The 24627-nt window shown below is 42.8% G+C and overlaps 1 protein-coding gene across 7 annotated transcripts in view; it reads right to left on the bottom strand.

Moving 5' to 3' along the window:
- The window catches only part of DCP2 (decapping mRNA 2), a 40396-nt gene extending 17989 nt beyond the window's left edge, over nucleotides 1-22407 (bottom strand). For 2 of the 7 annotated variants that reach the window (XM_043546971.1, XM_043546974.1), the window contains exons 1-4: nucleotides 22072-22406; nucleotides 5692-5843; nucleotides 3900-4027; nucleotides 3348-3446 (exon numbers count right to left, since the gene is read on the bottom strand). In XM_043546971.1, the coding sequence (XP_043402906.1) occupies nucleotides 3348-3446; nucleotides 3900-4027; nucleotides 5692-5843; nucleotides 22072-22139 (447 nt within the window). In that variant the 5' untranslated portion in view covers nucleotides 22140-22406. Of the gene's footprint in view, nucleotides 1-3347; nucleotides 3447-3899; nucleotides 4028-5691; nucleotides 5844-12968; nucleotides 13132-22071 lie in introns of those variants that run through there. The other 5 variants (XM_037901548.2, XM_037901551.2, XM_043546973.1 and 2 more) reach the window with 4 other exon arrangements.
- Between the last annotated feature and the right edge of the window lie 2220 nt (nucleotides 22408-24627).

The raw sequence follows: 24627 nt of genomic DNA, 5'->3' as shown, positions 1-24627 counted from the left end.
TCCCATGGAAATACTTACAATCCCACAGTAACACATACACAAACTTCATTTTCAATACAATGAACTCCAAAGACATTTAAACTAAATCAATAAGGTTCATCAATCAATGAATCAATCAATTCAACTAAAAAGTTCACTAAGCATATTGCAGGCTCTTGTCAGTCTGCCACAATGTCTTGTCAAATACCGTATAGCAGTGCACAATCTTGTCACCTGGTGGTAGTTGGTTTTAAGATACAGAAACAAATGAATGCATTTTGTACAGCAGCCTTCTTTAGTATATACTCCTGGGAGAATTTTGCACCAAAAAATTAAAAATTCTTCATATAGTTTTTTAAAATTTGGCATATTTTACTTGTCAAAACAATATAATCAAGCCAGTTTCAATTATTTTGGCAATTTATTTCAAAATACCTGTCCATAAGTATATCTAACAATACAGACAACAAAAAAAGATTCAGGATATGTTTTCTGACAAATAGATTCCTTACTAGGCATATTAATACAGAACTTTGAGTAATAATTTATTTAAACTACAATACAGAAGCATATTTCCCGCACTCCTCAGCAGCGGTGCAAAGGCTTGGGGGAATGAGAGGTAATGGAGGAGCTGAGGGAGAGGAAAGTAATTGCTGGGAAGGAGCCTAGGAGTGAACCTGAAGGGTTACTGGGTGTGGGAGAAGAATGGAACAGGTGTTTGTTTGGTTGGGGTGGGGGGACAGGCAGGCGGCGGGAAGAGCGTTAGGGAGTTGGAGAGTCTACCCCATACAGCCCCTGGCCGACCCCTAGCCTCTCCCATTCAGTCAGGCACATCTGCTACCCCTGTCCCAGTGTGTTCCTGCATTCCCCCTCCTCCCTGTCCCCGTGTGTCCCTGCACCCCCACTACCATTCAGCCAATGGCTCAATCCCATCACCCACTAGCTCCTCTGCCCCCACCCGTCTGTCCCCCCAGCACTATCCCTTCTGAACCGCAGTCTATGTGACCCCCCACACATACCCAAGCAGCCTATGTGCTACGCTCTGTCTGTGCCCCCTCCATGTCCTGTGTCTCTTCACTTGGCCCTGCAGGCAGGGCACTGAGCAGCCACTAGCCCCTCTGACCCTGAGCTCACTGTTCTCTCTTCTGGTACCACAGCCCACCCCCACCCCCCCCGGGGGGGCTGAGAGAGAACATGACAGGTGTAACTGCAGCACCTCCCCAGCAGAATTTATTTTCTGCAGGGGATGGGTGACAAAATCTGCAGGGGACATGCATTCTGTGTGTGTGCAGAATTCCCACAGGAGTAAACACCTTTAGGGTACATCTACATGACAGACACTACACCAGCTTAGTCATGCTGGCCTAACTCTGTAGTGTAAATGCAGCCTAGGACTATAGAAGGGATTTTCCATTGGTGTAAAAGCACCACCTTCCTGAACAGTAGCTACATTGACAGAAGCATTTTTCCATCAACGTAGCTACTTATACACTGAGGATTACGTAGGCCTAGATACATCAGTCAGGAGTGCTATTTTTCACACCTCGACAGACATAGTTATTAAAAGTTCAGTTGACACAGCTACAGCATGGTCTATGGTTATTAGCTGGCTTAACCCTTTCTTAATTTTGTAAGTTAGAACTCATTTTAAATTTTTCTTGCATGGAAATAGACTTAAAATAGTATAACGTTATGTCCTATCTTCATATTTTTGCAGCATGAGACTTTATTACCCCTATCTTTACATAACTACAAGTATTATTGGTCATAAAATACATACAACCTCTTTTTACATGCAGCTGCATTATGTACCTAGCTTTCCTCAATAATAAATTCCATAGTGACTATAAACCCCAAAAAAACCGATCTGAAGTATTGTCTTAACCTGTTCCAGTATTACAGAACAACTTAAGTGGCAGCAGTGAAGCTGGAAGTTTATTAATATAGTGTCTTAGCCACAGGCCACTGTGTACAGTACAATAAATATAAGTTTTAAAAAACACAAATTGAAAACACAAGAGCAACCATTCCCTAAAATCTGTTACAGCTTTAAAATTAGCATACCTACAACAATGAAAATGAGATAAAATATTAAGAGTACATTACTTCATTTGGGTCAAAATAGGATGGATAAAAATCAATTTAAAAAAAATTTAAAAAATCAGATTTTCAATTTCAGTTAAATACTGGGTTTTATTTAAATTAACCTATTTAAAATAAAATTTGACTTGATGACAACCTATGTTAAGATCTAAACTTACTATAATCTATTAAAATAATTAAATGCAAAAAATATTAATCAGTACGTATTTGCTGCCAAGTTTTAACAAAAGTCAATCTCCTGTGCTGGTGGAAGTCATTAGCTAAGCCTCTGGAACCAGAATTTGTTAAAGCCCTAAACCCGCTTTTTACAGCAGTAGCCTCTTCTGCCAGTGAAAAGAGAATATTTTCTTCATTTCAGTTTATTCAAAAAGTTCAGTTCAATGAAAGTTAAGAAACCAACTGGTGGGTTGAAAGACGAGAAAAGCTTGTTTTCCTCTTCTAATCTATGAATAAAAAACTATTGAAGGACACAGTGACCAAAAACAGTCAGTTCAATTAATTAGAGATCATACTTTCTTTGTTTAATAAATCAGTTATTAATGCAAAACATTTTGATAAAACTTTTTTTCCCTTACATATCCAGCACTTAAGGTAGTTTTATTCAATAAAAGTAAAAATGCTGTTTGTGTGTACTAATCTGAATTTGAATCGTCAAGCTCTGTTTGGGGCGACAAAGTCACAAAAATAAAAAATAATCTAGTAATTAAGAAATGCATCTTTCATCATTTTCTAAAATAAAAAATGTAAATATTAAGAATGTGAAAAATGTAAAGTAAGCTAATTGCTTACTTTTTTAAAAAAGTGTGTATAAATATGTGTATCCTGGTTAGCAAAAAGAACCACTAAATTTAATGTAAAGGCTATGCTTACTTACTTTAATGGTTACCAACTAATTAAAATCAGCCTCTCTTTAGGAACGTAATAAAAAGTACAAATGCAAAACAATTAAAATTGATTTAATTCAACATTTCCTACTTTGCTGATTTAAATCAATCCATCATAGGTCAAACGTGGCCTCTCTTTCACATACTTTTTTCTTATTTAGGGGACCAAATACTACAGCAGTAGATGCCAACAAGAATACATAATTTAATAGCTTTCTGTAGAAAGACACCACCAGATTGCTAGAATTTCGTTTTGGTGTGCGTGAAAATCCTACTCTCAACATGGGTGAAGGGAACATGCGTTAAACTACTTTGTCTTAAAGAAAAAATGATTTAAATGTATGGGTAAGGAATTTTTAAACAATCATCAATGGAACTCACCTCTCTCGCTGCACAGTCATGTGGAGCCTCTTCTTTATTTACTTTCCCTTTTGGAAATCCCCAGCCAGACTTTGCTAAATATCCTTGAACCAGCAGTACCTGCAGAATCCAAGCAATGCAGTAGTGAAATACCCATTAATCTCATAGATTTGAATTAATTCCCAAAGCGATACTTTTGGCTGGAGGAGGAGACCTTTTGCCTCGTATTAGCATATGTTCATTAGCATTACAGTTTACCAGACTTAGCAAGAATTAAAAACTTTGGTATAGGGTTGTATTATTAAAAAAATATATAAAAATGAAGTTTGGTGTAAAAACAAGGCAAATGTGCAGCTGCCTTTGGTACAATGGTAATAAAGATACCCCCAACAAACCAGAGACGTACAGAAACTCAATAAAAATGTGAAAACATAATGTTTATGATCTTCGGTAGGAAATTATGATTTTTAAAGCACAAAAAAAAATTGCTGGGATTGTTAACAAGCTAGTTAATCCTTTCTGCCCAGCCCTCACCATCTTGTATAAATGTTCACAGATTAGTTTTACACGTACATTTTCAAGTGTCTCATCAAGAATAATTGCACCATAGGTTGGTACTCCCATTTTATACTCCTTCCACTCATCCAAAACCCTTTGCACATCTTCACCTTGAGGCAGTAAAAAAGGGCAATGGCTAAAGAGTATAGAAACAGGTCAAGGAAACTTAATGCACACAAAGACCCACCCAAGACAAATGTTTACAAGTACTGCTTTCTATACGGAATAGGGTTTTATTTTCTAGATGTGTTTATTTGGAGCCAGAAATTAAGGTAATATGCATAATCGAATACTGAGCTATATTCTGCAGATTCAGGGAGCAAACAGTGATTTACCAACTCAAATACAAGCCATTTATACAGTGGTTCCTCTTTAAAGTTAGAGATGCTTTCCTTTGTTCAAAGGAAAGTACCCCAATAGTGGGTTTTTGTTTTTGTTTTTTTTTTAAACATGAAACCAAGTTCTTGCCATGAGAAAAGTTTAAAACCACAGAAGTAAAATTAAAGACACATAAGCTATTTTTGTAAACCAAATATTTTGATTGTTTTAGTGAAACATGGGTCCTCAAATGAAAGCTGGAGCAAAGACACTTAAGTATTGTAAAAGTTGGAATACTGCATGCTATATTAGTTCCCACAGTTGATAGCCAAACTGTGGCATAAAAACCATACTTAAGAAGTTACGATTAAGGCTAAGATTTTGTCATGGGTATTTTTTAGTAAAAGTCAGGGACAGGTAATGGGCAATAAAGAAGGGCTTCCGTGATTTTTTCTTTATTGCCCATGACCTGAAACTGACTATTACTAAAAATATCCATGATAAAATGGGAAGGGACTGGGCAGTTGCGGAGTGGCTGGGAGCTCTGGGGCCCCCACCACCAGTGGGGGCTCAGAGCTCCAGGGTCCCCCTGCTCTCTCTGCGGCAACCGGGAAGCTGCTGGGGTAGCCCCTCTGCCAATGGTGGCTGAGAGCTTGGGGGCCCGCTGCCTCAGGCAGCAGGGGTACCACACAGCTCCCTGCCGGTGCGGGAGATAGCGGGACCCTGCAGTTCCCAGCCACCAGGACTGAAGTCACAGAGGTCTTTGGAAGTCACGGATTTCATGACTTCCACAACCCCAGTGAGGAAACCGTACCTCATTTTAAATGTGATTAGATCGTAACTAATGTTGCTTAAGCCACGTGTTCAGGTTTAAGACCCTTCATGAACATGATCAAAACCCACCATTAAAAAAAAAAAAAAAAAAAAAAGATAGATGTAAATAATTTGAATTACCACATAAACACATCCTGAAGAAGCCAATGGCATAACCCCTCACAGTTGCACACCATCCCCAGCCACGTAAAAGCCAGAGAATTTATACTACTTCTAGCAGAATTAACACCCATGTCAGTTTTTCCATGGAAATCCATGAAGTTAGGGGAGGGAATATGCCACAGAGAGAATATTACATTAAGCTCCTCCTGGCCCTGACCATGCTGAATACAGAAGGAAGTCTTGACTGTTCACTCTGTTACAGGATGAAGTCATAAAAGGCCTCAAAGCAAGCAATAAACTGCTGAATTCTCAGGGCTCCTGGGAAGCTGGGGAAAAGATAGTGAATGGTTTTTTTTGTTTTTTTAAGTGCTGTAATATTATGGCAGCTATGAACATTAAAAGACTTTCTAATGAAGGCAGTTTTATGTCACTCAAACAAATGGACTGCTGTGCAAGCAGTTACTCAGGAAAACAGAATTTCACGACTATACTTGAGTATACAGTTTATCCACAAGCATTGAAAAAACAGTAATTGTACCAATAAAAAGGATATCAGCTTTAGCAAAGTCTCTTATCCCACACTGAGGTAATCCTGGTGTGTTCTGCATGTAGAAATCCAAGTAAAACCAATGGGCAAGTTCAATCTGAAAACACACTCTGATTGCATTGTCTCTTTCCTCACTTGGAATGTGCAAAATAAATCGACTGCCGGAGAGGAAAGAAAAAAAAAAAGGGGGGGGGGGGGGGGGAGAAAGAGCTTGATTAATAGAATTTGCAGAAAGAAGTTTTCAAAATATGATCTCAAACACTGAAAATGCATTACAGACAGGGGTAGAGACAGCCCATCCAATCAACTGGTACACATTAAAAAAAAAAGAAAAAGGAGGACTTGTGGCACCTTAGAGACTAACCAATTTATTTGAGCATGAGCTTTCGTGAGCTACAGCTCACTTCACGAAAGCTCATGCTCAAATAAACTGGTTAGTCTCTAAGGTGCCACAAGTCCTCCTTTTCTTTTTGCGAATACAGACTAACACGGCTGTTACTCTGAAACCTGTCATTAAAAAAAAAAAAGAATTTTAAACACTCAGTAAAGATGTTTAATAAACTCAGATTAGGTGTGCTAAAATACACTCATCATGGACACAGTCAGGTTAACGATATACGAAAAATGTTTCCTCACCTGGTATTAACACCATTATGAGTTATTAAAAATACTGTAACTTAAAATCTAAACTATTTTCCCCCACCATTTATCCTCACTTTTAATGCACAATTTTCTCAGTTTGAAGCTAACAGTGGACAGGGTTTAATAGAACTGGTTGGTTTCCCTGTACATTGTCACCTTCTCATGCACTAACACAATGTTGCATGCAGTACCGGGTCATAAACATCAAGGGAAAGTTTACATTCAGACAGTAAAATTCTGTATGACTGTTAGATTCATTCATAGAAAGATTTTTTTAATCAACACTATTGAATTTTCTTGTTAGATTTCAAAAAGATTTGATTCTTTAAACTAAAATTGAGCTTAAGCTATTTGACAAGGTTCTTTTAAACCAGAGGTCCCCAAACTGTGGGGCATGGAGAAAGGTTTGGGGGCGTGGCTAGGGCTTGGGCCAGACCCCACTGGGGGCAGTGAGGGAGCACCACCCAACTTCAGTTGTGGCCCTGGGAGGCTCCTCTCCCAGCCCCGGCCCTGCCGTGGCCCCAGTCTTGGCCCCTTTACCCATCTGCGTCCTCCTCTCTTGGAGCCACGGCCCCACTCCCAGCCGGGGAGGGAAGGCACAAAGAGGGGTAAGGAGGGGGTGTCATAAATATAAAGGGAAGGGTAACTACCTTTCTGTATACAGTGCTAAAATTGTTCCTGGCCAGAGGCAAAATCCTTTCACCTGTAAAGGGTTAAGAAGCTAAGGTAACCTCGCTGGCACCAGACCCAAAATGACCAATGAGGGGACAAGGTACTTTCAAATCTGGAGGGGGGGAAAGGCTTTTGTCTGTCTGCGATGCTTTTGCCGGAACAGATCAGGAATGCAAGCCTTACAACTCCTGTAAAGTTAGTAAGTAATCTAGCTAGAAAATGCGTTAGATTTTCTTTTGTTTAATGGTTTGTAAAATAAGCTGTGCTGAAGGGAATGTATATTCCTGTTTTTGTGTCTTTTTGTAACTTAAGGTTTTGCCTAGAGGGATTCTCTGTGTTTTGAATCTGATTACCCTGTAAGGTATTTACCATCCTGATTTTACAGAGGTGATTCTTTTACTTTTTCTTCAATTAAAATTCTTCTTCTAAGAACCTGATTGATTTTTCATTGTTCTGAAGATCCAAAGGTTTGGCTCTGTGTTCACCTGTACCAACTGGTGAGGATCATCATCAAGCCTTACCCAGGAAAGGGGGCGTAGGGCTGGGGGGATATTTTGGGGGAACAGGACTCCAAGTGGGCTCTTTCCCTGTTCTTTGTTTAAACACGCTTGCTGGTGACAGCATAGGGTTCAAGGACAAGGCAAAGTTTGTACCTTGGGGAAGTTTTTAACCTAAGCTGATAAGAAAAAGCTTAGGGGGGGGTCTTTCATACAGGTCCTCACATCTGTACCCTAGAGTTCAGAGTGAGGAAGGAACCTTGACATGGTGGCAGAGCGGTGGGATCATTCTGAACCAGAAGCACAGCACGATTTTAAAAGGTTTTGTAAAAGGCGATTGCAGCTGTTGATTCTGTCTCTCTGCCTGGGGGACAGAGCGGCAGGCATAACAAAAAGATTTTTCTGTAGGCTGAGAACAGCTATCAGAGACAAAAGGTATCAGGTTACAGCACAGTAAAATTTTACAAGCCGGGTTTTTTTTGTTTGTTTTCTTTCTAACTCTCGGGTGTAAAATTACTTAAAAACAGAGAGGTTAGGATGACAGAATGAAATGTTTAACAGAAGCTGGAATTAGCCAGATTTGAGGCTGAGGAAAGACAAAAGGAATATACATTCCCTCCTGCACAGCTTATTTTACCAGCTATTACACAAAAGAAAATCTAATGCGTTTTCTAGCTAGCTTACTTACTAACTTAACAGGCTTGCATTTCTGATCTGTTCCCGGCAAAAGCATCACACAGACATAACCCTTTTCATCCTCCCCCTCCCCCGGACACTCCAGATTTGAAAGTATCTTGTCCCCTCGTTGGTCATTTTGGGTCAGGTGCCAGCGAGGTTACCTTAGCTTCTTAAGCCTTTACAGGTGAAAGGGTTTTGCCTCTGGCCAGAAGGGATTTTATAGCTCTGTATACAGAAAGGTGATTACCCTTCCCTTTATATTTATGACAGGAGTCGTGAGGTAAAAAGTTTGGGGACCACTGTTTTAAACCCAACTTTCGAGATTTGCCAGATAAGCTCCATAAGTGGTCATGGGATGCTGATGCAACAGCTAAGAGTCAGAAAAATAGTTAGGTTTTTTTTAGAAGTTTTAGTTATATTGAATAAGGAATGAATAATCCCATATAAAAAAGCAAATTTTGCCAGGCCTGCTGCATGATGGTTCTCTTCTACTGAAATAACTGTATGCTTTAACAGACAACATTTCCAAGATTTATTTATTATTATTAATTATTATTATAAGCACAGGATGTAGCACTGTTGCAAGTTAGAGGGAAAAAAAATTATATTTAATAAGTTTACTTTGTGAATTTCACTGTTTGATGGTGCACGCCCTTCCCAAAAGGTTATTTTCCAATGACAGCAGCATAAACATGAACAAGTAGTAACATGCAGGAGAGCATCCAGAGAGAAATGGAGAAAGAACCAGAGCATAGGCTGCTCTCAGGCCCACCCATAAGAACACCAACAGGAAAACAGAAATCCCCCCCCCCAACCCCCCCCCCCCCGTTTTTTTTTTTAAGTTTACGTAGAACATACCCATGTGCATAGTGCCCAATAAATCAGCAACACAGCTCACCATTAAGATAAACTGCAATTTTTAAAAAGAGCAGAAATTATCTGCCTACTGCAGTGGAGAAGCCATACAACTTCCCAGCAAACACTGCTGGGTATACGCTTGTAATTTATTACTACTATTACAACATCAAGTTGGTGAGCCTTTACATAAACCATACTGACAATTTTGCTTTATCCTTTTAAACAATTTCAACTTCGCAGTTTATTGGAACAAAAAGAAAAAGGCTTGGGAAACCAAAGGAAAAAATTATAAAAACCAAAAAGAAACTGTAGGAGATCTGCTCTATAGCCATCAATGAAGAAATGGGTTCAACCATGTTCACCACAGACAGAATACACTGTTAGAGACTACGATTAATATTAAAACAGCTGTGACATGAGTATGGAAGATTTTATTTTAGAATTTACATTACCATTTGAACAGAGATCAGATTCCTTGAACGACGTAGTCTTTGGTCCTTTGTTCTAGCATTATCTGTCCTCATCTGGACTGAATTTAACTCTAGTGTTATGTTGCATATAGTTATACTCTGATCACATAATAATCTATGCAATAAATTTCATATTAAGATAACGGATAAAGTGATTTTTAAAAAATGCCTTCTTCAGACTGCACAGGTTCAAGCACTCTGCTAGTGGTAAAAGTATTATAAAATACTGGAGTGCACAATGCTTTGCAAAAAAGTGAACATATTCCCTGTCTCATAGAGCTGATGAAAAGTGCTTAGGTACTATGATGATGAAACTTAAGACAGATAAGAAGATCTGGAGTTGCCTTAAGAGGTAGGTTTTAATGAAGGATGCTTGGCAGAAAAGGACAGGGAGAGCATTTCTGATGTAGACATGGATGTTCTAGAAGAAAAATGAATACATTAGTACCACAAATGAACTGGGAGGGGACTGGAGGACATGGGAAATAGTGAAATTAAAGAACAAAAGTGTAGATGGGAATGAGATAAAATAAATCTGAATTTGGTCCAACAGAAAATAAAAATCTAGAAAATAATTTAAATTGGAAGTGGCATTTTGGACAAACTGGGCTTGTCCAAAGAGGAGGGACAGGCAAGGAGGCTACAGTTACAAAAAAAGAGAGAAGAGATAACTAGGGTTTGAACAGAGAAGATAATGAGAAAACAGCAGATTTATGAGTAAGGCTACATATTAGACACAGGTATTTTTATTAAAAGTCATGGACAGGTCACAGGCAGTAAACAAAAATTCATGACCTGTGGCCTGTCTATAACTTGTACTATACCCCTGACTAAATCTTGGGAGTGCCACAGGTTCTGGAGAGGTTGGGGTTGGCAGGACTGGCAGACTCCCTACCGGGCTTGTTGGAAGCAGCAACATGTCTCTCCCTAAGCTCCTAGCTCTGCAGCTCTGTGTGGGCGATGCCTGTGGGCACAGGCAGCGCGCAGAGCTAGGAGCTCACAGGGAGGGACATGTTGCAATTTCCGGGGATCCCGCAAAGCGAGCACTGCCCAGAGCCCTCACCCCTTCCTGCACCCCAGCCCTGAGCCCCCTCCCACCCCCAAAGTTCTCCTGCGGGCGGAAGAGAAGAGGGGCACAGTGGTCTGAGACTGCCCCAGCAGCAGCCGGTGCGACAGCCCCAGGGGCTGCCTGAGCTGCTCGGGCAGCCTCAGCTCCACCAGAAGTCACAGAGGTCATGGAAAATCATGGAATCCATGACAAACTCACAGCCTTACTTATGACACATTAGGGAGAAAAAGCAACAGGATTTCAGAGATTGGCTCTTTTCTCCCTTCCCTGTATCCCCGAAGATCACACCGAAGTTGCAAACCTGGAAAACAGGAGAGTTATAAATGCTGAAAGAGGACACGGTTTCAAGACTAAACAAATTCAGCATTGTTAGAACTGAATGCTGGACACCTACATGGAGATATCAGACAGGCAGCTAGAAATGCACGACTGGTCGAAGGTAGATTTAGGGTATGTCTACACTGCCAACGTTACAGCGTGGCCACAGCAGCACTGTGATGTGGGCAGTGTAGTCACACTATCACTGGGGGAGAGCTCTCACAGCAATAAAAAATAACCACTTCAAATGAGGGGTGGTAGGTTTATCGCTGGGATAAAGCACTGTCTATACTGGCGCTTTTCATCGCTAAAACTTTTGTTGCTCATGGGGGAGGGGGGGTGTTTTTTCACACCCCTGAATGACTAAAGTTTTAGCGCTGAAAGTGGCAATGTAAACACAGCCTTAGATAACGTATAGCGGTGATAGTATTGCCTCCTGTCATTTCAATTAATGATCAGGTGCTGTTTGCAGTCTGTTGTTGAATGTACACTGTGAATTAATGTCTGGCTTAACAGATGGCTAGTTGATTAATCCAGGACTAGTATATTGATTAGTATATTGCAAAAGCAGTTAGTAAACCTGTGTAATCTAAAGAGTGATTTTGTGACTGTATCAGTGGAAACAGATCAAAAGAGGTCAACAAGTTCAAACAGCACATCTTCCTGACATGTTCAATATAGTTAATAACCTTTTTACTCTTAGATAAAACTACTTACATCATGGACAGCTTGAGTAACCAACAAAAAACTACTGGCAATTATTAGAACTCAGAAAACTCTAATCAGAGATCTTATGAAAAGAAAGATTTGATATGCAGGGCACATTTTCAGAGGTTCAGTGAGCAATGTATGTTTATGGACACTGGAAGGGAAAGTTGATGGCAGAACATGAGGAAGAAAAAGAGGATCTCGGATGGACAACATGGTATTATGGGTGGCTCAACAGAATTATACATCCACAAAAAGATTATCAGAGCATCATACAGAATGGGCTACCAGTCGCAAATCTCCAACAATGGAGAGGACTCTGAATAAGAAGGAAACTACTTAAAGGTAAATCACATGAAAATGCAACACAAACAATTCTGCTGGTGTGCCTATACAAAACGGTTATAAATTTCCAGGTTTCAGAGTAGCAGTCGTGTTAGTCTGTATCCGCAAAAAGAAAAGGACGACTTGTTGCACCTTAGAGACTAACAAATTTATTTGAGCATAAGCTTTCGTGAGCTCCGATGAAGTGAGCTGTAGCTTCTGAAAACTTATGCTCAAATAAATTTTTTAGTCTCTAAGGTGCCACAAGTCGTCCTTTTGTTTTTATAAATTTCCAAGTTCTGCTTATACCCAAGCTACTTAGCTCACAAAAGTTCAACTGCAAAATGTATGATAAATCCTTTGTGACTTTACAAGTTAACAGAACAAAGAACAAACCTCAATTCTGACCAGAAATCTTGTATACTCGTGAAAGGGTTGCTCTTAATGAGGCTGAGCAGCAGCAGTTGAATATGCAGTTTTAATTTCTCAAAAGAACTGCAGTCGGATCTTTCAACTCCCTCAGCACAGGCCAGGTCACGTAACATACTGCAGTCCCCAGCTTACCTCCCCCCACACCTCCAGGGCAGGAGCACTACCGAACATGAACCCCGACCGTTCCAAGCCCCCCGCGGACCCCAATGTTAGCTTAAAGCCACTCGCACACAGACCCAGCCTGCCAGCTAAGGTGAAAGGGACGGCACGGATCCTTCTTAGGATGTCACGGTAAGAGTAATTACTAAGGGTCCTTACTAATAACGACACCATATCTTAATCATCAGCTTCACTTCACCCCACTGGTACGTTTTATTAACTGGCTACGGACGATCGCAACGGGCACCACCGGACTAGCCGAGCAAATTTCGTTTGTTTTTCCGCGCAGTTTCACTTTCCACTTCTCTATCGTTAGCGCGGTAGGGTAATACTGGGCTCCCAGCACAGAGCTCGCGGGCGGTGGGGGACAGGGCCCGGCTCAAGGCGCCCCGCTGCCGGGGCAGGTGGGGGTGGGCAGGGGCGCGGCTCAAGCCGTGGGGCGGCAATCTCCGTTACCTGCACAGATCGTCCAGGACGCTACTGGGAATCTCGACCCGTTTGGTCTCCATGGGGAAGCGCGGCTCATCCCGACGCGACAGGGCCCGAAGGAACAGCGCAGGGGGGCGGGGAGGCCTCGCAGAGCACAAACCCAGCGACCGAGCGAGGGGCGGGACCAATCGCTTCCGTCCCACTCCCGCTGGGGTTGGGGGCCGGCCCTGTCGAGGGACAGACACGCCGCTCCACCAACCACCAGCGCTCGCCCGTGAGCGACGCGAGACTGTTCAAACGTCACCTATTGTCAAGCCAATCATCGGGAGAGTTAGTGGGAGGACTTGACCAATCGCCGGTGACACACGGTAGACAGACACTGTAGTAGGTTCTCAGAGCATGCGCACTTTCCCTTTTAAACTCCTCGGCGTGAGCGAGTGTGTGTGTGTGTGTGTGTGTTTCGTTTCCCGCGGGGAGGGGACGCGCCGCCTGTCCCAGCCCCGCCGGCCTTTCCTCGCAGCGCTCAGCCCTGCGCAAGGGGGAAGCTCGCTGCGCTTGCCCACCCCGGCCCCAGCACGACCCCTCTCCATTGCCCGGCGCTCCTGCATTCCCCGCCGCCCAATCCAGGGGGCTGGGCCTCCCTCAACACAGCGCTCCGATAGCAGCCTGGAGGGGCGCTCCCGGCAGGCCTCACCTGAAAGGTCATCTGCAAGCACCGGGGTGGGGCGGTGCGTGACGGGGGGAGGGGAGTATTTTAACATGTCCCGCCCGCACCCCGCTGTGCCTCCTCACTCCGCGTCCTGGCCTCACTTGCCTCCGTCCCAGCCCCCAACTGCACTTAACTAGAACTAAAAGAAATAAAAACTCCCAAATACTGCATCAAGGCCCCATCACCCGGCTGTGACCCGGAGATACGCGCGAGAAACAAGGGCCGTACAGCATGCGGGATTTATTCCACACTGCACCTGTGGTGACCTCTCTCATCAAGTATTTCCTTAAAGGACAGGTCTGGGTTCCTGCACATGACCCTCTAGCTAAGCACACTGTCATACCACAGTATCCCCCCTGGGAACTCTACAGCGCTTTTGTCACAGTTGAGAGCATTATAAATACCAGAACCTGCTTGTCACTCCCTTGAAACCTCTCAGTGTTTGCTGTATACTGAAACTGAACACTAACGTGCTACCAAAAAACCAACACACACCTCACAAACATGGCTTAACTAACGTGGGAGCTCAGCTAAGGTGTTTTCCTCTGGCTTTGGGAGGGCAGTTTTTTCACACCTTACTATTTGTACAAAGTCTTGTGTGTACCTTTCTGGTGGGTTTGATGTTGGAGCAAGTGCAAGTCTTTGTGATGGCAGCACTTGGGTTTGTTTGGTTTTTTGTTTTTTTTTGTTTTTTTTGGGGGGGGGGGGTTGTTGACAGTGTTTACTCCTTCCATGACTCCCAGTTGCAGTAATGATAGGGCTACAGGCACCAATGTTGTCATGCATCTGGACATCCAATATTCTACCAGGCTGGTATTAACACTTCCTGTGGAAGCGTTTCTCCCTTCAAGATGGCTTGCCATATATTTTGTTTCCTTTTTGTGGCTCTCTCAAATAAGGCTTAGCCATTTTAACAGCCAATTTAATTTGGTTATTTGACGTTCTGTGGCATGTGATGTGATAGGACAATCTGTTCCCAGCTGAGTTGAAACTCCCTGCAAGTAAACTGGGGTCCACTGTTAAACAACACACAGTTTGGGATACCGTGCCTGCCAAAATGCTTCCTTGTTTCATCTATGATGGTCGCTGCAGTAATGTCTGACAGTTCGTCTAGTTCCTAGATGTCTGAATAGTCGTCTACAATAATGAGGTAGTTTGTGTGGTTTGTAGAGCAAAGGGCCATTTGTTACATGGTCTGTTGGGAATGCTGTGTATTTTCAGTCTCTTTTTACTGCTTGGCCTGTATTTCCCCTAGGTCTTGGAAATCCTTGGTCATGTTTGGCCAGTATACGTTATCTCTTGATTTCCAGATAAACACTTCTACTTCAGAATGCCTCAGAAGTATTCTTGAGAGAATTTCTATTTAATGATCTGGGAATGATGAATTGACTGCCTTTACATATGATGCTATTTTATATGCTCAGATTGTCTCAATTGTTCCAGTATTCTTGAGAGGCAAGTTGGGCTTCTCCCCTGAAGTCTGGCCATCATGACAGAATGGGAGACCTTGTAGCACTGGTAACTGTCTTGTATGGTTTGTTCACAGATTCTTTCCAGCCCCTGCCTTGAAACTGTCACATAACTGGCTTGGTTGATGCTTTCTATGTCTGTGTTTTCTGTATTTCTGCCAGACTGAGGATCTCATTCAGTTCCCATATTTTCATGCTGCAGGGGCAAGGCTGCTCTGAAGTTAGCTATTAACCTTTGTCTTTCTTTAAATTGTAGCATTGCAGTTTCAGAAGCATGTGCTGAAGGCATTTTGGTTTTGGGGCCACTAGCAGTAGCTTTAAAAACACAGAGAGAGAGAGAGAGCGCGCGAGAGCGCACGCGTGCACGTGTGCATGCGCCAAGACAGTGTAGCTTTCAGGTTTTATTTCTTCTTCCCTATAGAAACTGCTCTCTCATTAAGCATTTCCTGAAAGTAATGTGCTTCAAGATCTTATTACCTGATATATAGTCATACTCTTCTACTGTATCACAAGTAACAGCCCCAAATGGCTGCTGGAATACCACTATAAACTGTAGTGTCTGGCACTATTTACAGTTTTGTTTCACAGTGTAAGTATTTGCTAGTCTCACAGATATGCACGCCTGGCGCTTTGTTATTGTACTATATCAACCACCCCCACGGGGAAATGAAATCTTAACTAATATCTCTCCTTATATAAATTGTAACTGTACACTCCAAGCTGCAGAACAGTTTGAACCAGGGAGACTCTAAAAATCTTGAATGAAAGAAATGGCAAATGCCCTAATGAGATTAGTGTATCACAAAAGGTTACGATCTGCCATTTAGGAGGGTGTATGATTGGGTCTGCAGCACACTCTAAAAAGGAGCAAGCATGCTGTTCTGTTGCTCCACAGCACAAAATCATGACTGGTATTATAAAATTATGACTTGTATGGAGAAAGTAAATGTGGAAGTGTTATTTACTCCTCCTCCTAACACAAGAACTAGCGCCCACCAAATGAAATTAATAGGCAGCAGGTTTAAAAAACAAACAAAAGGAAGTATTTTTTCACACAATCCACAGTCAACCTGTGGAACTCCTTGCCAGAAGATGTTGTGAAGGCCAAGACTATAACGGCATTCAAAAAAGAACTAGATATATTCATGGAAGATACATCCATCAATGGCTATTAGCCAGGATAGGCAGTGATGGTGTCCCTAGCCTCTGTTTGCCAGAAGCTGGGAATGGGCGACAGGGGATGGATCACTTGATGATTACTTGTTCTGTTCATTCCCTCTGAAGCACCTGGCATTGGCCACTGTCAGAAGACAGGATACTGGGCTAGATGGATCTTTGGTCTGATCCAGTATGGCCATTCTTATGTTCTTATCCCTCTAGCCCATTGAGAGGAATTCTGGCTTGGCTGCTAGGAATCTACTAGTACAAAATATACCTAGCTCTTGGATCTACCTTTGCTCTGCCTCTCTGGACCACCCATAGAAATGTTTTTTCCAAGGTGAATTCTGATACATCATTTGCTGTCTTTAAATAGAGAATATAAAACCTCTAATAATTCATTTGTTACTTCATTTTCCTTACCATAAATATTTTGAAGCTTAAGTTCTGTGTTGGTCTGATGGTGCTGCAGATTCAATAAACGTTTAACCCTTGCTTAAATAATTGTGAAAATGGACATGTTATATTAAATGTAGTCAGGAAAACAAAAATGTATAAGTGCTGAAAGATCTAAATCCCACACAAAACAATTTCTTTTACAACTACAGCCACCAGAGGGTGTCCACTGCTCTTTTTTACTATTTACAAGACACTGCAAACAACGACAGTCATGCTTCAGCTGACTTCAACAGCAGCAGGAGGGGCCAGTAATTACAATTACCTCCCATTTAGAGTAAAAGCCTATAACTCACAGCCTGCTTCTCAGAATTCCTTTTTTGACATTCCCATGAACCCTGGTTCTTCTGTCTGAGAGTCTGCTTTGGTTAGGTACCTCCACTCATACATAGCTTAGCCTATTCCTCGCTCATGTTTGCCTGATCTCCCTTAGAGTCTTTACATGTCCAAAGCTCATCTGAATATCTCTGAAGATTTCTGGCTCTACGAGTTTGTCTACATGTAAAATGCTGCAGCTGTGCTGCTGTAGTGCTTCAGTGAAGACACTACCTACATTGACGGGAGGGGCGTAGATACTCCACATCCCTGAGAGGCAGTAGCTAGGTGGATGGGAGAATTCTCCCATCATCCTAGTGCCTTCTATGCTGGGGTTAGGTAAATTTAACTGCATGGCTCAAGGGTGCAGATATTCACACCCCTGAGCAACTTAGTTATTCTGACCTAATTTCCTACTGAAGACTAGGCCTAAGGGCTTGTCTACACTGGCACTTTACAGCGCTGCACCTTTCTCACTATGGGTTGTGAAAAAACATCCACCTGAGTGCTGCAAGTTTCAGCACTGTAAAGTGCACCAGCGCTGGGAGTGCAGCTATTCCCCTCGTGGAGGGGTTTTGTTTTTTTTAATAGCGCTGTGCTGCACCTACACAAGATATTTGAAGAGTTGCTTTTTAGATGAAGCTAGAGTGCATTTACAAAGACTCCTCTAGCAGTGATGTGATGGGGACAGTTAAATTGGGCTAACACCTCAACTTATTTCACAGAACTGCCTGAATAGCCTTCAGATGGTCATGATCTTCACAGACCCACTGTCTTTTCAGAGGGGATGAGAAGAGAAAGGGAAGCAACTTTTATAACCTCTATCTTGTAACTGTTATGAAGGACCCTACCAAATTCACAGTCCATTTTGGTCAATTTCACAGTCATAGGGTTTTAAAAATAATAAATTTAATGATTTTCAGCTATTTAAATCTGAAACCTCTCAATGTTGTAATTGTAGGAGTCCTGACCCAAAAAGGAGTTGTGGTGGGGGGCACAAGGTGATTGTAGGGGGGGCTTGCGCTTTTGTTGGCAGTGGTGCTGCCTTCAGATCTGGGAAGCTAGAAGCCAGCAGCAGCGCAGAAGTAAAGATGGCTTGGTATGGTATCACTATCCTTCTGCACTGCTGCTGGTGGGGTGCAGTCTTCAAAGCTGGGTGCCTGGCCAACAGCTGCCGCTCTCCGGCCACCCAGCTCTGAAGGCAGCACAGAAGTAAGGGTGGCAATACTGCGACCTGCCCTTAAATAACCTTGTGACCCCCCTGCAACTCCCTTTTGGGTCAGCACCCCCAATTTGAGAAACGCTGGTCGCCCCCATTAAATCTATATAGAATAGGGCAAAAGCCATGAATTTGGTAGGGTTCTACTTATGGGGACTGTGGGATTTAGGCTATATCTGTGCTTAAAACACTACAGTGGCACAACTGCACACTGCAGTGTGCATACTTAATACAGCAATAGGCGGGGTTCCCCTGTCACTGTAAGTAACCCACCTCTACAAGAGGCTAAAGTAGCTAGGTTAATAGAAGGACTAGGCTGATGGAAGAATTCTATCTACACCGGGAGTTATATCAGCTTAACTATGTCTCTTGGGGTGGATTTTTCACAAGCCTGAGACATGTAGCTATGACATAATTTTTCAGGGTAGACAAGCCCTTGTGTGCACTGACAGCCAAGTTCACCAGAAATCAATGTAAAGTTATGAATACAGGATGCTTAGGAGAGCAAATTTCCCATCTTTGGGTTGGTACAGGCATGATGCAGTCAGCAGGCTAAGGTCCTAACTACACGAAGGAAGTTTGCACTAGTGTAACTACTTAAAATGCATGCTAACGAAAGTGCATCAGTCTGAAGCAGAACTTTAACCCATTAACCTGCTGCAGGAAAGGACTTTGAGTCTACGTTTGGATTGGCAATGGATACTCCTCAACAGGTGTCCAATTATATGATCACATCTCAGAGGGACAAAGTCACCAGAAGAATCAACACCAGACATAGTACCTATTGCCAGTGACTTGAGGTTTCTATTCCCTCTATCTTGTGCATAGGTTTAGAGCAGCAAGCATGGTTTGTGCCCTATAGGAGTTTAGGGAGAGACCACAAGCATAGGGGAATGCTCAGATAGAGGGGCTCTGTACAAGGAACAAGAACTAAAGCAGGGAGCATCAGACCTAGTCCCAGATCAGGGTGATTAACCTAGCCATCACACTGCCCTACTGGTCATAATGATGGGCCTAGGGTCAGAACCAACTGGAGTAACCCGGCAAGGCAGAGTCACCAGATAAAATCCACCCTACAGGTTGGGGTGGGGGCAGACTAGGCTCATTCTCTGAGAAGCGTTTGGCTGGGGTGAAGCCAGCCTAGCATGCATCCAACAGCTGCTGCCGCTGCCAATTCAGGTCCTGCAGGGCAGCAAGCAGCCCCTCATGAGCATGGCCAACAGCTCAAGGTAGCCAGGATTCCCTAGCAGGGTTCTCCCTGAGCCATGGGGCTCAGCCCTGTTCCCTCTAGGAATTCCTAACCACCACCACCACGGCACCCCAAACCTTATAGGGCCCATGGGGGAGGGAAGGCAGCCCTTATTTTGGCCCAGAACCTGGCCCCTGAGCAGCTCCACATGCAGCACTACAATAGTGAATCGCTCCAAGGTAAAGCCTCACACAGTGCCATCCCAGCCCACCTGCATCAGCAGGAGACAGATCCCAGGGAGACCGTGCCACTGCAGCCCATCTGGGAGGGCAGTGAAAGAAGAGAAGGTTGGCTGCTAGAAATCAGCAACTTTTCTGCTGTCAGCATATAGTGGGTAAACAGGCCAAATCTGGACTGCCAGAGACTTTTAACCAGACCACGAAACTCTAGGGGGCCGTGGGCAGTTAGTGCGGTGCGGGGTGCGAAGGGGGGCTACTGTGAATAGAGAAGTGACTGGCTGGGTGCTTGGGCAAGCTAGGGCTCTGCGGTAACGTGGAGGAGCCTGGCACCAACCACTCACCCTGCTGCTGCCACCTCCACCCTCCTCCGGCCTGCAAGTGAGGAGGAGCAGGAGTGAAGCTGCCCAACTGCCTGCTCCACAGGGGGCACAGTGCGCTCAAGCGGCCAGAAGGTGCAACTGCAGCTCACTCCCGCCCGCAGTTTAACCAAATTGTGGCAACCGTGCTTTGTGTGCCCCTGGCCAAAGACTGTCACAACAGGGACGCCACTTAGGAAAGGCAGGGGAGCACCTTCTGCCACCCCCCCCATCCCCCAGTTATGTTTCAGCTTCAGGTAGCCAGGGCTCCCACTGTGGGGCCGTCAGCGGGAGCCCCATCCGCCTGGGGCTGATACATCACTCAGGAGAGGTGGGGCAGGTGCCCCCTCCCACCTTCCCTAAATGGAGCCCTGCAAGGCTCGAGTCCAGACCTTGACTATACCTTGACTAAAAAATGTTGGCCTTGACAAAAAATAATAGACTACCCCTGGCATATAGCTATGAACCCCACCGGCAGAATGTGTCTCATCCTTCTCTAGTGGCTAATTCACGTAGAAAATACTGGCTTACTACTGTTACCAGTTACACCTTCAGCAAAAGTGGCAAATCAGTGCTGTGGATCTAAAGATGATGGATGTCTATATGGTTTCACGTGATGGAATTTGTTTTTTCAATTGGCTTTTTAAAAGCTTAGATGTCAAAAAAAGTGAAGAGTGCTTAAGTTACGAAGTCAAACACTCAAAAGTTATGACATGCCAGAATCAAAGCTGCCTGTAAAACTTTAGCACCCACCCCCTGCCTTGTGTGTATGCATTATGATAGTGTTTTTAACAATGAAATCATATACATTTTTCCACATGATTCCCTGCCTCATTTAATGCAGAAGATGGAGGAGACTCAGGAAATCAATCTGGGTTGTGTGAAGGCAGCTACTGTCTGTAGATTCCTTGCCTCATCTGTTGCAGAAGATGGAAGGTGGTGTAGTGAATGAGGCAGGGAACTGCAACAAGAGAAAGGTTGTATGCTATATAAGAAGTAAGAGCTAGTAGTCACAGGACTTACTATTCTTTTTTGGCCTATTGATGGGGCAAAGTGAAGGCAAAAAAGAATAGTAAATCCTCCAGGAGGTGTAGAGATACCATACATCTTGTACACTAGATGCAGGCTTTGATTTGCCACAACACACTTCCTTCCTGCTGGCACAGAAAGAAGGAAGACCAGAAAGAAGGACAAGGCAGTCACAGGCTGCAGCTATACTGAGTTATAGGAAGTCTTGTTACATCATTTCTGTACTCTCTTGACTCAGGCACAGAAGCCCTAGATGTATACTATGCATTCCATACACTTTATAGCGGGAAAAGAGGAACACTTTGCAAAAAGAATGAAAAGTGTTTGAGGATCATTGTGTCCCCCACCAAAAAAAACAAAAACAAAACAACTTACTTTTGAGAGAGAGACAGGACAAGAATACAGAATGAAGGGGAAAACATAGATGAGTTTGGGGTCACATAATTAAAACTAAAAAGTCAGTCCTTTGAATACGGAATATTAAAAGATTCAGAGACTTGATTATCCTGGGGTGTAAATAATAAGAGTCCAGGAATAGTTAATAAGGGAGATGGATGAGACATTAGAAAGGTCTATATATATATATATATATACACACACACACACACACACACGCCAAGCAGCAGGATAAACAGAAACAAAAAGCCCAGAGAAGGGCACAGAGCATATGACAGAGTACTATAGAAAAGCCAGCAAGGAAAAAGTTAATAGAAATTGAATTGGCCATCGACAGGAACATGAAAAGCAGGAAACAATACCAGCAATGTGGCAACCATTTTGAGTATAGGAAATGTCCAGCATTCAGGCAAATATGTAGAAACTGTAATAAGCCCAACCATTATACAAAAACATGCTGAGAAAGCAGGAAAGTGCAATCCAAAAATGGATTCCTCAAATGAAAAGGAAGAGCTGTTCTGAGGCGCAATAAGGAGGAAACAGAAAACTCAAAAATTATCCAGTTAAAATGTGTATTAGAACAGGGGTCACTCACCACTTCCTGGCAGCTCTGGGGATTAGGTCCTTCCAGGTCTGAAGCCCCTTTCTGTTGCTTGTTTGCATGCCCGGCAGTTTCCCTCTCTGTCTGTGACTCAGGGTTCTCTTTGTGACTTGGCTCTCCAGCCGGTCACTAATATGTTTTCCCCCCTTCTAGGGTATCAAAGTCCTACAGGACAAACTATCCCAGGTAGTCTTCAAATCCACTTCCTTGACAGTAGCACTTCCCGAATGGGTGGTACAGGAATCCAGGCCCATCCTCTACTCCGGATTCCAGCTCAGAAACACTCTAATCACCAGCCAAGATCTGCAACATCCCACCTATTCCTTCTCAACTAGGCTTCAGCATCAATTCAGGGTTATTTAGCCACATAATTCCCCTCATATGTTGCCTATCTGGTTAATTGGCCTCATTAACCCTCATTAACCCTTTCCATGCTAGTATAGGGTGAACACCCCATCACATGAAGAAATGGCATTTGTGTGACACACAAGATAGATACTGGGGCAGAAGTAAATGTAATAACAGAAACTGAAATAGAGTGATGTAAGAAGCAGCTGAAAGTGGATGGGTTCAAAGAATCTGTGAAAGACTATCATGGAGGAATAATTCCAGTGTTAGGAAAGTGCATGCTAGCACTTAAATACAAAGGGAAAATAATAAAAACAAGAGCTTGCAGTGGTACACAGAGACAAGCAACCATCTACACCCATATGAGGTGCTTGGTCTTGTTAATAGAATGTGTGCTATACAGCAGTGGTTCTCAACCTTTCCAGACTACTGTACCACTTTCAGGAGTCTGATTTGTCTTGCGTACCCTCAAGTTTCACCTCACTTAAAAAGTACTTGCTTACACAATCAGACATAAAAATACAAAAGCGTCTCAGCACAATATTACCTTAAAATTGCTTTCATTCTTATTTTGTTTGTATGAAGTTTTAGTTGATACTGACTCTGCTAGTGTTTTTATGTAGCCTATTGTAAAACTAGGCAAAGATCTAGATGAGTTGATGGACCCCCTGGAAGACCTCTGTGTACCAGGAGAGGTACACATACCCCTCATTGAAAACCACTGCTATAGAGAAACAGACAACACAGAACCAGAAATGTAAGTATTAATAGTATCATATGAAAATGTATTTGCAAAACACAGGTGCTTCCCAGTAACATACAAGATATGGTCAAGAGAAGCTGCAGAACTTATGGTATATGCTACACAAAAAGTTCTACAAGCCTTAAGAAAGAGGCTAACAGGAAATGGTATCATTCAGAGAAGAACTAAGAGTTTGGATTCACTCCTTAATAACTGTAGAGAGGAAAAAAGGAGGGAAACTATAGCTTTCTTCCTATACTGGCCTTCCTTCAGGCCCATTCCCACAGCCCCTCCCTAGAACCATTATAGATCTACCTCTCTCTAGACATTTAACAACAAGATAGAAACAACAGTATTCTTCCTCTCTAACTCCTTCTTATCTGGGTTTCCTCCCCTTATGCTCAGCTACCATCTGGGGCTGGCCCAGCCTCCAGGTGCAACCAGGTACCTTAATCAAATTCTCTAACTCCAGTTAAACCTTTTAGTACCAGTGTGGGGTATGTACCTCACAGTAACATATTTTAAATATTTTGTCCCCTTGGGTTTACTTTCAATAGCTAGTACATAAAATTACAACTGCCTTGTCTAGACTAGGATTTTTAGCATGTTAATCCTATTACTAACATATAAAAATACATTTTTCCTAGTATAGACGAGTCCCATCTCTGACTCTCTCTTCTTTCTTTTTTTTCTTTTTATTTTCTCTGCCTCCTGCCCCCTCTGGCTGATCAAGAGTGCATATGCCAATGATCCTGCCTTTTTAAATCCATTTAGATCTTGTTATTGTGTACAGTTGTCTGAATTTAACTTAAGGTATGACTTTAAACTGTTTAGTTAAACCAGGGCACTCTTAATTTGGTTTAGCTAAATTGATTACACACAGGCTAAAGGTAAACTGAAGGACTTCTTACACCAAAATAAAAGTATTCACACAAGGTTTGCACCAGTTTAACTAAACTGCTTTAATTATATTGGTGTAAGTTTGAATATATACAATGCCTCAGAACCTGATTGTGTTGACTTGGTGCAACCCTCATATATGGACACTTATTTCAATTTAAGAATACATTATAGTGATTTAGCTTAAGTGATTATTTATCAACTGACATTTGTCATGCAGAAGGTCAAGGTGGGTAAGGTAATATATTTTATTGGACCAACTTCTGTTAGTTAGAGAGATACGCTTTTGAACTTACACGGAGCTCTTCTTCAAGTCAGCTCAGTGTAAACTCGAAAGCTTGTCTCTCTCACTAACAGAAACTGGTCCAATAAAAGATATTACCTCACCCACCTTGTCTCCCTAATATCCTGGGACTGGACTGACACGGCTACAACAGCACTGAATACATCACATAGCAGGTGTCAGATCAGGTAGTTTGTGCCATTCTGTGGTCAATATTGTTCCTATTCTCAGGTGGCAAGTGGAGCCAGAACAGGATTTGATCACTAAAGAGAGAAGA

Source organism: Chelonia mydas, chromosome 5 (genome assembly GCF_015237465.2).
Source record: "Chelonia mydas isolate rCheMyd1 chromosome 5, rCheMyd1.pri.v2, whole genome shotgun sequence".
NCBI lineage: Eukaryota > Metazoa > Chordata > Testudines > Cheloniidae > Chelonia > Chelonia mydas.
Note: the sequence above shows the minus strand (reverse complement) of the source record. Positions and strands in the feature narration are given on the sequence as shown.